Source organism: Scatophagus argus, chromosome 2 (genome assembly GCF_020382885.2).
Source record: "Scatophagus argus isolate fScaArg1 chromosome 2, fScaArg1.pri, whole genome shotgun sequence".
NCBI classification, from domain to species: Eukaryota; Metazoa; Chordata; class Actinopteri; family Scatophagidae; genus Scatophagus; species Scatophagus argus.
Genome location: NC_058494.1, coordinates 8908466 through 8925163, shown reverse-complemented (window position 1 = coordinate 8925163; position 16698 = coordinate 8908466). Strand labels below are relative to the sequence as shown.

At 39.6% G+C, this 16698-nt stretch overlaps 1 protein-coding gene across 3 annotated transcripts in view; it reads left to right on the top strand.

The window, feature by feature from the left end:
* The window catches only part of pkd1a (polycystic kidney disease 1a), a 61799-nt gene that overhangs the window by 1094 nt on the left and 44007 nt on the right, over positions 1–16698 (top strand). For 2 of the 3 annotated variants that reach the window (XM_046406419.1, XM_046406409.1), the window contains exons 2-4: positions 14894–14965; positions 15335–15403; positions 16524–16595. In XM_046406419.1, the coding sequence (XP_046262375.1) occupies positions 14894–14965; positions 15335–15403; positions 16524–16595 (213 nt within the window). Of the gene's footprint in view, positions 1–12427; positions 12911–14893; positions 14966–15334; positions 15404–16523; positions 16596–16698 lie in introns of those variants that run through there. The other variant, XM_046406429.1, reaches the window with a different exon arrangement.

Here is a 16698-nt window from a genome sequence, read left to right as displayed (position 1 = left end):
AGAATCGTTAGTTGCAGTTATGCGTAAAGCACGCTGTGGTGATTGGTTCATGTGGCCTTGAATGCCTTGCACTAATCTAGCACTGTGCAACTAGTACAGAATGTTAAAAACAAAAGACACAATATATATGTGTAGTATTTACAGAAAAACAGCAAAATTGGATACAGAGAAGGATAATAATATTAATAACAAATATAGGGTGCAGACTTCTGTAGAAGACTAGCGTGGCACTGTGTGTGTGTGTGTGTGTGTGTGTGTGTGTCAGTTTGGTCATTTAAAAGCTGATCACCAGGGAGGTGAACCTGGCGTTTGTGGTGCAGATCAGTCTTCAGCCTCTGGTGCTGCTGCGCTGAGAACATTCTGTTCTGCACCGCCGGAAGACACATGTTATCAATTATTTATTTCCCCTCACACAACTTTCTTTTATTTCGCTTAAAGATTTTCCTTAAACACAAGGTATATATTCTGTGCACATTATTTTGGAACTTTCTTACTTTAAAGTCTTGACAAAATACATATGTGAATATCATTTAAATTAGGTTTTAGATGCAAGTAAAACAGCTTTCAGCTTGAATTTTTCACAATAAAAGCCAGCGGGCGTATTGGTAATATTTGTTAATGTTTTGAAAGTGTTCAAACGTTCCATCTCATTTTATTTGCTTGAGAGAGGAAGAGTGCTTGCACGCAGCAGACAGACCCTGCAGTCGGATCTGTCTGTGATTATGTCAGTCTCTATTGGAGTGTTAATTGCATCATTCAGGACAAACGTCCTTGGTCTTACTGCACCAGCAGAAGCCGTATGTGGAGGTGACTGACTGGGAGCATTTAGTCCTCACTAATTTGGCCTCTTCTCTGCTGCTCTCTCCCCATAGACAGAAGCATCGAACTCATATCTGGTATTTTGCTTTCAATTAGTGGTGTTACCTCTCCACTTACTATTTAAGGGAATTTTAAAAAGGTCATTGACTTGTAGGCCCTTGTCTGCTTAATGACCATACTGTCTGAGTCAGAGGACTTAAAGATGGATGACAGTAAGTCCTCGTAAGGGTTTTTTTTTCACGTATTGTAGAATACCATCTGCCTTTTCACCACCATGAATATTTACAAGGTGCATTCACAGCATGTCTTGCAGTGAATGCAGTCAAATGAATGAATTAGGTATGATAATATTAGCTTCATGTCAAGACTATTAAACGGTTACAGTTAGGGTCTGGAACTTGAAAGGAGTGGTCATTTAAGTCCTTATTCTTCATCTCCACAAATGTAACTAGTGAATGAAATATCGAACTGGTTTCCGTCTGTGTGGATTCGGTCCGGTTTGTTATTGGTTTCGCTGTATGTGTGAATTTGAGACGCTGAAGGATAATACAAACAGAGCTGTCCTTTAAACATCAACTAGGACAGAAGATGTGAATGAATGATAGACCAACAGGGTGCTGCCTCATGGCACAAAGTTTTAAGTCACCATATGTGTGTGTACACTATGACCAGTCAGTTTGACTCAGGGGGACTGTGTAGTTTACATCTTGTCCCACTGTGACTCCCCACTCAGACTCCACCACTCCTGCTTTCATTCACTATGTCAGTATATACACAGTGCCATTGAAACAAATACTTGCACTGTACATTCTTGATAATTTTGTTCTAAATCAGTGCTGCAAATGATGACTATTTTCATTGATTTTTTTCATAAATCTGTTCAGTATTTTCTTAATTTTCTCAATTTACAGTCATATTCTCAAATTTGTGAAGGTCTAACTAATAAAGGTTTGGTGTTTTTGCTTGACTTAAATGATTAATTATCAAAATAGCCGCCACTTCATTTTCTTTTTGATGAATAGTTAAATGAAAGGCTTAGAATCAAGATTTTGATGGATCTGCACTGAAGCTCACCCTGTTTCTCACCCGACTGTGTGTCCGTTCTCAAAGTAAGAGGATGTTGCAGTGCTGTGGTGCACCGATGCATTTAGTTTTAGTAGTGCGTGGCGTATGTGTAGTGCACGGCATTGGACATAGTTCACCACTTTCCAGTCAGCAAACTGTGAAGTCTGAAATCAGCATCTGCAGGCACATACTTTTATTTCATTATCAGAAATTTCAGATACCTTTTCTGCTGGAAAGTGATGAAAGCAAAATTCTGATGTTCATTTATTCAAACAAAATCAGCAAAGCAGTGTGACCTTCATATGCGTCTGTGAGTCTCTGCTGGTTATTGATCTATAATAGAGAGGTAGAGAGTAAGTGTCTAAGGCATTAGTGATTTCATTATGTTATTTTTTGTGTATTTCATTGTCGTATGAATACATTTAGACTACCATAGTGGTAGTTAGTTAGTCAGAGCCTGATTCTTTAAACACTAAATAAGTAATAATGTTCAAACACATAACGTTTCCCATGGTGTGTGCGTGATCATCTGGTATTTATTAGTTTCTGGAGTATTCTGAAAAGACAGTTAAAGATTCTTGAACATTAAGACGCGATTTCAGACCCCTCTTTTGCTGTATGGAGTTTTAAATGCGCACACATGCTCTGTGGGCCTGGATGGTTTTTCCTGCTTGCTCTCTGTTTAATGTCACAAATCTTGTGCTGTTACACAGTTTTCCTTTAAGTAAAAAGCAACTAATTTTCATTTTGATAAATTCAAAGGTTAGATAGTAATACATTTCACAAGAGGAACCAGTAGTGTGTAGTCCTCCCCTCTGTGCCCTTACTTGGCTTCACATGAAAATATTTTAGACACACCCCTGGTGAACAAAGTCATCCAGTGGTAGCCAAGCATTTTAACATACTGCAGAGTACAGTCGGAGAAAAGCGTCCCCATTACACACCAGTCCATGTGTTCCAACCCACACACATAATAAAAATCTCTTAGCACTTCATGTGGACAGTTCATGCAGCTCTGAAGTCACTTCTGGGAAATGCTTGTGAAATAAACTTTTAAGTTTTTAAAATCTCTGTAGCCTTTGTTTAGTTTGCAGACTTCTGTGACACAAATCACCATTGTAGTGTGTCTGGCCTGGCACAGCAGACAGAGAAAGTGGATGAGAAATTCAGTTAACAGCTGTCTCAAAGTAAACCGTTTATAACATCTCATCAGCCCTCGGTGGAAAACGTGGTGTAACTTCTTTATTTATGTGATCACTTCAGATTTCTGTTTCATTGCTATGATTTTTCTTGTAACGGCTTGCTCACCTTGGCCAGTGGGTTATAGAAACTAATATTTTTACATACTGCTAATATCACAGTTCTTGGATCTGCTGAGTGATTTGACCTTGCATTTGGCTCTCAGTACCTTTGATGTTTACAACCCAGCTCAGCTAGAAAAGAACCCAGAGACCAAGTCAGAGTTGAAGTTAATCCAGTGTGTACGGGACTGGAGTTCCCTTTTTAGATGGCAGGTCAAGAGACCACCACAAGCGCATGGCAGCCTGACTCACAGCCTATAGCGTGTTAGCATAGCATGATAGAATTTTAAAACCAGTTAGCGCATTGTGTTTGCTGCATTATTTCTGCTGAGTCACTAAGGTAAAACAGACACAATTCACAAGTACCTAATTGTTATTTCTCCCAAAAAAAAGACCATAAGAAATACTGCTAAGATGAAATATTATTTTTGGGGTGGGCATATGAAACTGTCAAGATAAAAACATCATGTGTGTAGTAATAACGACACATGTCCAGGTGAAAATCGGAGAAAAGTGAAGTGAGATTATATAAGTTAAACAAGGGTGAACAAATGCTGATCTCACTAATCATTATTGTCATCAGTGATGTTAGAAGTTCAACTGTGCTTTTTCTATGAGCTCAAAATGCCTGAAATATGTGTAATTGTAAGTAGCTAATAGGATTAGGTAGTTTGATATTAGAGGTAACCATGCTGCTTCTGTGGCTATCGAGAAAATGGTACATCTGAACTTAAGATAACCAAGCGTTTATTTATTTTTTAAGTAAATAATGTAATAGCAGTGTTTTCGTGTGTATGGATAAATTATGTAGTTCCTACATGAACATTTTTACCACTTACATTGGTTGGAAATGAGAAAAGGAGTAACACTGTGTACCGATTGCCTTAGTACAGAAAATATTCAATAATGTATGTAGAGCATTTAACAAAGTACCTATTTAGTTTACAACTGAAAATTGTAACTTGAGGTTCCCGTTGTTAAAGACAGCAGTGCACCATTTACCTCAACTATAAACACACTCATAGTCTCACATACACCACGGTCCTATCTGCCCTGCTTAGGAGAATTTTGAGGTATCACCATGGCAGCGAGACACATACACACACAGATTCGCTGCAGGCGTAGTGATGTGCTTTTTGAACAAGCTTACAGGGAGTATTCTGGCTTTGCACTGGACCATGAGGCTTTACAGCTGTCAGACAGACAAGACTCAATCTATAACCCTCCCTGCCCCGTCCTCCTGCAGAGGTGGTTATCATCGGTACAGCCACCTATACAAACACACACACACTTACTGACTTTAATGAACTGAGAAAGGAAAGACTGAATGTACGGACCATACGTGAGGGATAATTTGTTGTGTTACTATGGCAATAGTAACTAATGACTTCACTCACAGAAGCAGAAGCAAACCCGAAGGTCGTAAATAAGAGAATGAAGGAAGAAGAAGAGACGGCTCCCATGCTCTCTTTCTCTGGCTGTGTGTGTGCACGTCCGTCCCTGCACTCAGTGATTATTAACTGCTCATAACAAAACGTCTTGGTTCATTATTAACACACTTAGGTGACAGTGGTTTTTTCACAGCACACGTGTGTGTGTTTGTGTTTGTGTGTGTGTGTGTGTGTGTGTGTCTGCTTGATGCAACTTCCACTAGACTGAAGTTGTCCTTGGTCTTTGAAGTTTTGGAAACTCTGAAACCCTTGTAAGTTTGTAACACTTTCTTCACTCACGGCCTCTGACGCACAACGGACACACACATAGACTTTTTTTGTGCAAATGTGGGCGTCACTCACTCAGTTGGTTGCAATTCTTCCTGCCAAAGCTCTGCCAGATGTGTTGTGTTCAAGGATAGAAGAACCAGAAAAAGATGCACTGACTGGGAACCTACAGGGTAACCCAGAGGATAAAATATAAGTGTTTTTATTTATAAGTGCCAGTTGTTTTGGTTGAACCCAGCTGGGGACATGAGGGTTTGGTTTCGTCCCTGCAGAGGAAGCTATTTGTTTTCCTTCATTTTTAAGTAGATTGAAACTTGGAAATTGCCCGAGCTAGATGTTCCATTCCTATCTGTAAAGCATTACTTATTAAAGCATCTTATATAAGATTGCTTATTTGACTGTTTTCACATCAGTCCTTCAAATGCATAACACACCATCAGTCACCATCTGCAGGCATTAATTTTAAGGCTTGACAGTGAAGAATTGATGCTATTAAACAGGTTCATGAAATATGCAGTCACATCTGCAATTTTTTTCATGCCATGCAGTGTGAAGAAAAGCACTGACTGAACTGAGCAGGTGAAAACGAGGCCAGATGGCCTTTAAAGTTATAGGGACAATAGCGGCAACTTGGCTTTAATCTGTTTTAGTGGATTTCAAGAGTGACTCTTCACCTTAAATTTTTCCCAGATCACTTCTGCAGTGCAATTCTCCCGTCTGCAAACCATCACAATGCTCAACCATATTTAACTACATATATGAAAATATATCACTAAATGCTAACAAAAGGTATGAGCTTCATAGCTTTGAGGATTTAGCTGCATTTTGTGGATACTGAGAGAAACAGATTTATGGAGCAGGAGTGGTTTCCATGGATGCTATGGAAGTTATTACCCTTGGAATCCACTGAAATTGATCTGAATTCAAGCTGACCGCTGTCATTTTTTACAGCTACCATTTACTACTGCCTCCAGAGATTGAGTGTTTAATACTCAAAGTGAAGCTTTCAGGTGAAGCATCACTTCAAGAAAATATTGGTACTTGCAGTAAATAGAGATAAATTGAGTTTTGATTTGTACAGAGGGGTAGTGTGTGACCTACATATAGAACATCATCAACATTACACAACATGCATGTAGAGTCTAATGAAGAATTACTGAGTGCATCTAGGCAGTAATAATGTGGTAGGTTACAGATGTTAGTAAGAGTCTTGCTGTGCAACAGAGAAACATGCTGTGACAGTCAGTCCACAAATGCTCTAAAACAATCTAAACACAATCTTTTAAATAAAAGTAATTCATCATGGCAAGTTTAAATGATGTACAAACTCAGTGCTTTATGGTACAGAAGAAGTTCAGCGCTTCCAGGTCAGACCTGCATTACAGATTCATGTGGCATCTAGACGAGCAAGTGTGACTAACTGGCGCATACTCGTCAGGAAAGTATACTTGCATTGGCGAAGGCTGTCTTACATATTGTGAAAGCAGCTTACCCTTGTTTCCCTGACTGATGGCTAATCTCTGTAATGTATTCTAATGTTGAAAAGCATGTTTAAGAAGGAGAGAAGGGACCTGTAGAGATTGGATTCCGATCATTTACTGCTGCAAGTGTAAATCCACTGTAATGTCATCCATTGGTTTGTGGGCTACTGTTTTGAAGCCTGCAGTTTGGCATTATGGCCATCATCAACTTGTTTTTTTGGAGGCAGAAGTGGCCATATTTGAACCAGATGGTGGAGCTGAGGAGGATACGCATTACTACAATCACAATGTAGCCACTCCCTGAAGCATACTCTGATTTATCTTCTGTTTTTCTTTAAATGGGGCAGTAATTTACTGAATGGCTATCATGCTGTATTAAAAAAAAGACTTGAAACTAGCAATTAAGACCATAAGCATAAGGGAACTCATAAACCCATAAAGTCATAACTCATAAGGCGGCTCATTTCCTGTTAACCTTATAATCAGACTTCCTCTTGAAACAAATGGAGTCACCCCCTGCTGGTCAAAGAAACAGTGGAGGTTTAAGACAGTGGTAGAAACTTTTCAACTTTTCAAAATGTCCACGTTTGTTACATTACTTAATAAGTGACATCTCAAAAATCATTGTTTTGCATGCAGCCACTTGTTACTCTTTGGACTGGGTTGTGCTGGAGAGTGGAATGAAAGTGGAACAAACTACGGCAGGTGTTCCCTCCAGAGGAAGACTTTTGCTCCAGGTTGACAGAACAACTTAACCTGTTGTCACCCTGTTGTGACTGTAGAAAGGAGTAGAGAGAGTTATAATTGGATTTTGTAACAACCAAGACAAGATCATGTGTGTGTGTGTGTCGTATTAATCCATGTGGCATGCATTGTTACCAGAAAGTTACAGACATAGAGATATCTCAGAATAACACCGTATCCCGCATGGGCTAAATTCTAAAAAGGTCTTTGAAGCTGGAAATGGGAAATTGGATTGTTAGTTTCTGAATCATGGAGTCACAACCCTGACAAAATTCTAATGAAATGCAAGTCAGCGATGTGTTGTGTTTACATTCTGTATCATGACATAATTCAAAAAGGCTGTCGCATTTTTAAGCCAAAAAACCCCACATTTTCTGCCATCACCAAACAGGAAATACCCATCTGTGTTCCATCTCATCTTCTGATGCAACCTTGTCACAGTTAACTGAGCTGAAACATGATTATAAGAATACACAAATATATCTTCACCATGTGTAAGCTCTCAGAGGATCGATGCCTGTAGACTGGAAAAAAGAAGCACATTTCAGTCTTTCATGCCAGTTAGCCTAAAAAGCCACGCGTGAAACTAAAGTAACCAGCAAAACAAGTAGAAAGAACAGAGGGCACAGAGTCAGTATAGGAAGCCGAAACGGTCCAACCTTTGGGCTGTCAGTGGGGCTGAAGCTTTGCTTGAGCCATTGGTGATGGAGAATGATTTAACTGCTGGATGACAGACTTCATTTTCGGGGTCTCTGCTATTTGCTTGTTTCATTGCTTTCTGCCATCTCTTCTATTTCATTTTCTGTTGTTGCATCAGGTTTTGCAGAGCATCACTTTTACAAACTTGAGATAAATTGTATTACAGTGCTGCATGCACAGCCTGGATTTCTGGAGCCAAATGCACAAAAAATATGTTAATTCAAGGCTAGAAATGTGCATATCAGACTGCCGTGCAGATGAGATGTGGAGAAGCCCTACTTTGTGTACAGAAGATGCAGACATGTCCTCAGTCTGCTGTTTGATAGAAACGCTCACCATTCTGTCCCTGAAAGGAATAGCAAAAGAAAAGGGCAAGAGCACAATCACTGTGCTGTTTGTTTTGATAAACAAACTGCGTCTGTGTTGCACTGGCAAGTTCAACCAGAAAAACATTCAGCCATTTATACAAACGCACTGGAATCTGCATGTTAGCATTGTAATGGTTAGCCTGTTAGCATGCTGATGTTAGCTCTCAGCTCAAAGCAAAGCTGTGCTGAAGAAGCGCCTCATGGAGCTGCTAGCGTGGCTGATTACTCTTCGTCTTGTTTTATGACATCCATGTCCTGTTCCTATTGAGTTTGAATGCCCTAAACTTCAAAAAAAAAAAAAAAAAAGAGTTAAAATAAAATCAAGAATAAAATGGTCGGCACCACAAAGAGTGTGTGAACAAATGCATTCATTAAAATAACATGAATGTGATCTTGTGATAATTTATATTATATATTAAATATTAGCATGGCATTAGTTCATGGAAACGCTAAAATTTTAATATGCTTCCTTTATGGAAATAAACTCATGAATTGCACATTTGGATGGAGAGGTAGTATTTAGGCTAAGCTACCACTAAGAAAATGCAAAGTCTACTTAAAACCATTTAATTTTCTTGCCTTTGATGACACCATCCGGCCATTAACTTAATGGACGCAGACAAGCTAATTTAAAACAGCCGTTTCCATTTGCAACCCCATGATATGTAACATAAAAGAAATGATAATTGTATTCAGCATTTAATAACCCTGTATCTGTGGAACAAGGGTGCCATTAATCAAATTCAACTGGATTGGCCCTGTTTCACATTATAATTTTTCAGACAGTCACACATCTGTCCTGCCAAAGTTCACATGCAAATTACGGTCATCCTTTTCATTTTTATTTGTAGTTTTCAAAAGACCAGGGGCCAGACAAACAATGCTAACACACAAAACCCAAACATGTGCCATTTCCCACACAAAACTGACAGGTGTGTTTATCAAAACAAACAGCACGTAGAGTGACAGCGAGACTGTGTGTACATGTGAATTTTTAGGGTGAAGTGCCAGACAGAAAGACGTTCACATCCATCAGCGTTCTTTTATGTTGTCAGCCAATTTCAGTAGGAATATATTAAGTCTCTAATTGGCATTATACTAGATGTTATTTACAAAATGGCAGTAATTTATAAACCTCACTTTAATCGACTGATTTTTTTGAATTCAGTTTTACTCTCCTGTGTGTTTCTGTCAGTCAGTCAGTTTATGATGTTTTGTATGTTACATCTGTTTATATTCTTTTCATTTGTTGTTTGGGTTATTGTGAGTCACTTTGGGACTTCTGCCTCAGTGTGTTGGTTAATATTTTGATATTGGCGATGGAGAAATGACTGCTGATGACAGTTGCTGGCACTTATTTGGTAGACACTTTTGTTCCAAATATGACAGTAGGTTGTGTAGAAGATGCGTTTATGCTGTCAGAAATAGAAGTAGAAGTAGGTCCCACTACATCATTGGTAAGCCATAACATTTGTTTCCATTTGCTGCCAAGTTGTCAGAGATTTTTACCAGGTTTTTCTAATTCCTGGCATAGTCACTCAGTTTTTTTGTGTGCAAGTTCATAAGAAGAGGGGGAATAAAATTCAAACTGGACTTTTGTTTTTCATTTTGAGTTATGAATTTTTGCAGTTAAAGTCAACTAAATGTTAAAATGATGTTTCACTGAAACAGCAACTAGTTGTTTTTTTCCCTTTGAGTTGTCACACCCCAGAAGTACTACAGGCCTGAGACCCATTTTCAAGCCCACAGTTTATGACATCAAGATATGTGGGACTCGCACAGTTTTGTTTACCAGAAAAAGAATGAGAAATGAGCCTAGGACAGTGTTACAAGATTTTTGTTTTTCCTGCATCCACTGACAGCATGTAAAAGTGTGTGTGTGTGTGTGCGTGCGTGCGTGTGTGTGTGTGTGCGTGCATCGTTCTTTTGAGTGCGTGTGTTGAACCGCTGCACACAGCTGCCCTTCACTTGCCAGCTGGACACAAGACAACACAGGCAGCAGCAGCTGGAAAAATGGACAGAATGTTCTAAAGAGGAGAGGAGAGGAGTGCGTTTGTGCCCCAGCCAGTCAGACTGAGAAGCACAATGTTAGACCAAACTTTTTCAATCAACACCCCTTTCTCCCCAGCCCATTAGACCCATTCCCCTAATTTCATGCTCCCACTCTTCCAGCTGTGGGGAAAGTACCCAACTACTCTAAGGTCCCTCCCACACCCTCCTTCACTTTTGGCCCAGGCATGAGATGCTGGCCGGCAGCTCTCACATGTAGCCGTGTGGAGAGAAAGTTTGTGCTACGACAGGCACCCACGGACAAGCAGCCCACAGTGGGGTGATTGTTCTCTAGACCTGTGTCGTTTCCAAAGTTTCTCTTTTGCTTCCCTTTCACACCTGCCTTCTCCTCCTTTAGCTCCAACATCTTTATTCCTGTCTCTCTGCTTGCCTTCTCCTCAGACTTGTATAGGTCTGCCCAGCCTTTGAATATAAACAAAGCAGCAGAAGGGGGAAAAAAGGGAGGGGGTGGGCAGTGGTGGAATCAGGCAGGCAGGCTGAGGAGGGATAAAAACCACCACTGAGCAGTCTGTGTTTAGTGGGTTAGTGGAGCGCTGGCCTTCACTTACAGGGACTTGGACCACTTCGCCTCCACAGTGCAGCAGATACCACTGTGTGCTACAATCACACCCACATCACGGTTTTCATCACCAAACTCTTTTTTGTTCTCATGTTTGTGCAGGTAGAAGATGGATGAAGTCAAATACACATGAATCTTCTTCTTTGGCCATCTTTGTCTTTTTCATTTCCTACATGTCTCTATGTCTTCAGATTAATCTTTTCCTCTCCAGATCCAGTGCCCACTCCCCCTCTGTGAATCCCTCTGCCCAAGCACAGAGTAGTCAGTGAGGACTGTGTGTGTGTGTGTGTGTGTGTGTGTTCTCATCCTCCAGCTCAGAATAAGTGGCACCAGACAGGCCTTATAAGGAGTGGTTAGATCATTGGCCACACCGTTAGTAAAACAGAACCATATGTGTGCAGTGTATGTGTGTGTGTGTATGTGTGTGAGTGAGTGAGTGTGTTTGTGCACAGGCCTATACCTCAAGTTTGCTCTACTATGTGCGTGTGTGTAAGTAAAACCATGTGTGTCCAGAGGTAGCTGAGAGAACGGGAGCCTGTTGCTAATAGACATGGTGAAGGTCACATTATATGGTCATGTTAAACACACACACACTTTCTCTCCTCTTCAGTTCTTGTCTATACAGCATCGCCTGTAAGGTTCGAAGGAAAGTTTTTATATACAGTCGAGTGATACACACACCTACACACACACTCACACTGATGTTGTGAGCATTACATGAGGTGAGGTGTCAGTCTAATGTGTGAATGATCAACTTATGGGAGTGGAACATTTAAATGCTGTCCTGTTTCATCTGCTGATTGGTTTAGCAGAGGAGAGCTCTCCCTCTCTCCCTCTCTCCCTCTCTCCCTCAGCCTCCATCCTTCTTACACAGCTTGTCTGGAATGTACAGATGTTTCCTTTTGGGAATGGGCGTCCTGCTCTGCACACACACACACACGTACATAGGAAGAAAGAGAGTGAGAGAGAGGAGCGAGCAGGGTACATTCCCATACACTCACATACACATTTTCCTGTCTTTGACTTTGATTTTAAAAGCACTCCAGGCCAGCAGTGTCTTGTCCTCTCTCACAGCCTCTGGCTTCTTTTCTTTTTCTCCTTGCTCCTTGTTTTCTTATCTCTTTCTTTTATCCTGTTGATCTCACGGGCAGCCGAAGTTCCATCCTGCCTCCTCCATGTGATGGCCGCTCACCTCCACAGTTCGAGCTGTTTCGTTTTCTCACTTCCTGACTTGTTTCTATGCTGGTGTCTCACTGACTCCAGGTGATCGATTTGGAAGTGAAGACGTGGTAGTGTGTGGGTTGTGTGTTGTCCATACTGTTAACGCTGGGTGTGTACAGTGGAGTATGTACACTGGCTGGTTTTAGCTTATGGCCAAGTAATATACATTTTTAACATGCAAATATTCATATTAATTAATATTGACTGTAGTCACAAAACTGATTGTGATTGTAGTGAGATTAAACTGAGGAAATCAAATTGCCAGGGCATTAACCTAGAAGAGGTATGTGTCACAAACAAAAAACTGTCCACTTCAGATTGTGGACAATAATTGAAATTGTCTTGAAATTTATTTGTTTATTTATTTAGTCCGAGCGATCTATATATACGCCTATACTTGCTATCATAACAATAAAACACGGATGCTCCGTTGAATGAACGACCGTAACCTGCGTCCGTTTATTAGCACTCTCTTTAACAAAGTCAAAAGTCTGCGTGCCAACAGCAACACCATTTCCGGATTCTTCCTTCAAAATACCTACTACCTGTACCTCTACATCGTATGCCGGAAGAACATAAATTGACTACTTTCAAAAAGTAGGTTACAGTTGTAATAGTTATTTCTTTGGACACTGAGGTGCTCTTGTGACATTAACGTGAAACTTGTTTTAATATTTTGTTGATCAAAATATACGTCACGTCCTGTTTGCGACACCTTTTGCCGCCAAATAAGTGACTCATTTTGGCTCCCGGTAAGCTAGCAGTGGACAAATCAAAGAAGAGAAAAGTTGTAGACGAAAATAGATCGTTTAATGCCTCATGGACGGATTCGTTTGGTTTCACAGCTGACAAAACTGGCTTACCGGCATGCTTAACGTGTGGTGAGAAATTAGCAAACATTCTTTTATTTTATTTCATATATATTTTAGGGCTGTGCAATTTAACGCATAATTATCGCGTATGTGTTAACGCGAAAATTAATTAACGCCGAAAATTATTTTTTCGCGCTGTTGTTTTAATGATGTTAATTATTTAAGTCAGTTGCTCACTTGCTCACTAAAAACGCGATAAAATGAAAAAATAATAATTGACAGCGTTAATTAATTTAAGCGTTAACGTTGCCACTTCCCTAATATATTTAAGTAATTTTATTTGAAAATAAATGCATAAGTGCCAGTGTCTTTTTCTCTCAGAGTACAAAAGAATTAGGTGTTTTGCGCTGTAAAAAATGGAAAATAAAAATTTGTCATTTTCTGTTTAAAGTTTATGGATTTCATGAAAGTAACATACTATAGTTCTCATATATATATGAAGCATAAGTTTAAGGAAACTATATGTGGTGTTACTTTCACTTTAGTGGTCAAATAGGTTTTGTGGCTCTGAGTGGGTTTTAATTTGGTGGGAAACGGGCGAAATGGCCCTTTTCATGCTAAAGATTGCTAACCCCTGCCATAGATGTCTGTCTGCTGCTTGCCACTGTTCTTGTTCATCTTCTGCTTGTTCTTGTCCCTGGTAAACAAGGAAAAATATTTGAAAGTGCATAAGTGAGCAGTTTTACTTACTGTGTGTGACAGCAGAACTCAAGAACATAATGGGATGAAAAAAAGGAGATTAAAAATACAAAACCTGTAATCATCTTGACGTGCTTTTGCACAGTACACTCAATATGGATGTCTTATGGTTTCATCCAGTGCAGTGCATGATTATGTGAATGTGCGTGAGTGACATTTCCTACAGTTATCTCATTGGCTGTCCTTGCATTTGCATCTTAACTCACAGTGGTGCCATTTAAACATAACTTAAAGGTGCATTCAAATAAACTTTAAGGTCAGGTCATCATCACTGGGAGTAGTACCTGGCTGTGAAAGCAGTCATCTGTAGTTCAGGAGGGGCTTTATTTCTAAAGTCTGTGAAAATAACCCTGACGATGTCACAGTGATGTCATCAGCTTGGGCTGGGAAATGGTGACTTGGTGATTTTCCAGGCAGTTGGCTCATACAAATTTCTGATCGCATTGTGGGAAATGTAGGATCCTGTGTGGTTGGAGTTTTGGGCTAAAATGTAGGATGTGTCATCCTTTGCTGCTTTGATTTTTTTTTTATCAGTTATCTTTTTATAAACCTATCTCAATAATAATTACTAATTGCAATACTTACTAAGGATTAACATGTTAATTATTTCTGCTTTAAATAAGGATTTGCTTCTTTGTTATTTATGATAGTAATTGAAGAGTGTTTTGAACTGGCAAAAAAAGCAGTCTGAAGATGTTTTAAACTCTAGGAAATTGTGAGATGTTTTTTTTACAATTTTTGACAGTTTATAGACTAAATGATTGTGAAAATAATCTGCAGATGAGTCCATAATGAAAATAATCCTTTCTTGCTGTCCTATTGCTGTCACTCTCTGCTAGCTACCATTCAATTAAATATTGAGTTAGTTCACTGGCCGTTGGTGACAACAGTGACTGAACAACCTGAAAAAGAACACCAGTTTTTTTTGTAGCCCCCAAAAACCTGATCTTGATAATATATGACACCAGATAACAGATGTATTATGATGTGTCATCACAGAGGAAATATAAACCAGAAAATCTGGTATTGTTCTTAGTATTAAAATTCTTTGGCACATCTACAGCTTGCTGTTCGTAGGAGGTATATATTTCACTGTCTCTCTGCTTTTATATCATTACATTTAATTTCCCAACACTTTTATGATCAAATTATCTTTCAAATTGCTTGTAACTTTTCATGATGCTGCTTGAACTTATGTGTGTGTTTGTGTGTGCACATACAATCATCTTGCCTTCACATGCATTTTTAAAATGGACATGTTGGGTTTGTTTGCACAGAGATCTTTCCAAGAACCACATTGCCTCCCTTGATACTAGCCTGCTAGACCGTCTCACTGGCCTCCGAGAGCTGTGAGTATATACAGCATCATGTCTGTTCTTACAATTTCATATACCATACACCCAGTGCATCTTCATCCATCTCTGTTGATCTATATCAGTTGTTGTCTAAATTTTTTCACATCAAAAACACCTTAACTGACAAATTAGACCACCAACAAGCATTTATTGATAATGATGATAAGATTTTGTCCCATGGTCCCTCATGTGATAAGAGTTTTGCTTTTAGATGTTTCAGGAAACAAATAACCAAAATAGTCTGTTATGGTCTTACTTATGAATGGAATTACAGTGAAAATAGATTGTTAAGGACACCCATGTCAAGGACTCTTTGGGGTCGCTGGATGCAATGAATGGTCTATCTAATTTTCTGTCTTTCAGGTATCTACAAGGGAACAAGATCAACGTTCTCCCCAGAGGAGTATTCTGCTGTGGACCGCTGTCAATCATGTGAGTACAAAGTCTAGAGAAAATGAGGACCTGGCAAACACAAGGTTGAGAGAGCAGAGGAGAATAGAGGAGAGGAGAGTTGTAAGGGAGAATGAAGAAGATGAAAATGAAGCAGGGGAGAGAAAGGCTTGGTTTAGTCTGGATTTAAGTAGGCAGAAATCCCTGGGGAGAGCTTACTGGACCGGGGAGCATTCACAAAAAAACTCACTCACTGTATACTGCATGCACACACATACATACACATACACACACACCCACACACACATACACAAATGCGCCAATCACAGTGTGATTAAGTTCAATTACAGCTTACTGCTTCAGGCTCCCACTACCTCCCTCTCTCCATCTGTCCCTCTCTCCCTTCCTCCATCCATTACCTTATTTCTTCCACCCATTGAATGGGCGTTTAAGTTTAAGCACATGTTTGTGTGTGTGTGTGTGTGTGTGTGTGTGTGTGTGTGTGTGAGTGTGTGAGAGAGAGAGAGAGAGATGAGAGAGGACTCGGGTGGTTTCCATCAGTTCCTTCCAAAACCACCACACAACGGCCCCATTATGTAGCCTACTGGATAGAGAAGAGAGGGAGGGAGAGGGAGATTATGAGTGGAGAAGGAAAAGGGAGAAAAGGGACAGAAAGAAAGAGAAAGAGAGAGACATGGAAACAAAGCAGGCAAGTAGAAATGGGGGAAAGAAGGAGGTAGAAATACAGAAAAACAAGTAGAAAAAGTGAATGCTAACAGTTACTCAGCACTTCAGGTGTTTGAGACTTATTTATCATTGTGCTTTGTATTGTTTTGTATATGAGTTATATGAGTCATTTTCATTTTAGAGAGATTGAGAGAATGTCCTTTGATAAACACTTCTGAAAGTTGTTTTGTGTGACTGCCTCCATTTACAATTTGACTATAATATAGGAAAAGTCATTTCACATATCCATTTATCCAGTGACTTAGTTATTGGCTTCAAGGTTATTTAGGCAATAACAAACCGACTGCACATTAATAATGCCAGAAATGACAGTCTGATAGTAATTGCCACAAATAAGTGCAGTCACAGAAGTGAAGGAAAAAGACTTGCTCTTGTTTTAATCTCAGCAGTGATTTGTCTGGTTTGTTTCCATCAGTGATTTGAGCAACAACAAAATCACGGCCATAGAAGAAAGAATATGTGACAACCTGTGCAATTTAACTCAAATGTAAGTAATCACAATTCATTGTCATTCTCTCTGTATCTCTTTGTGTCTTTTCTCCAACACATACAAACATCTGAAATGGTAAATGCCATCAGACCCTATTTGT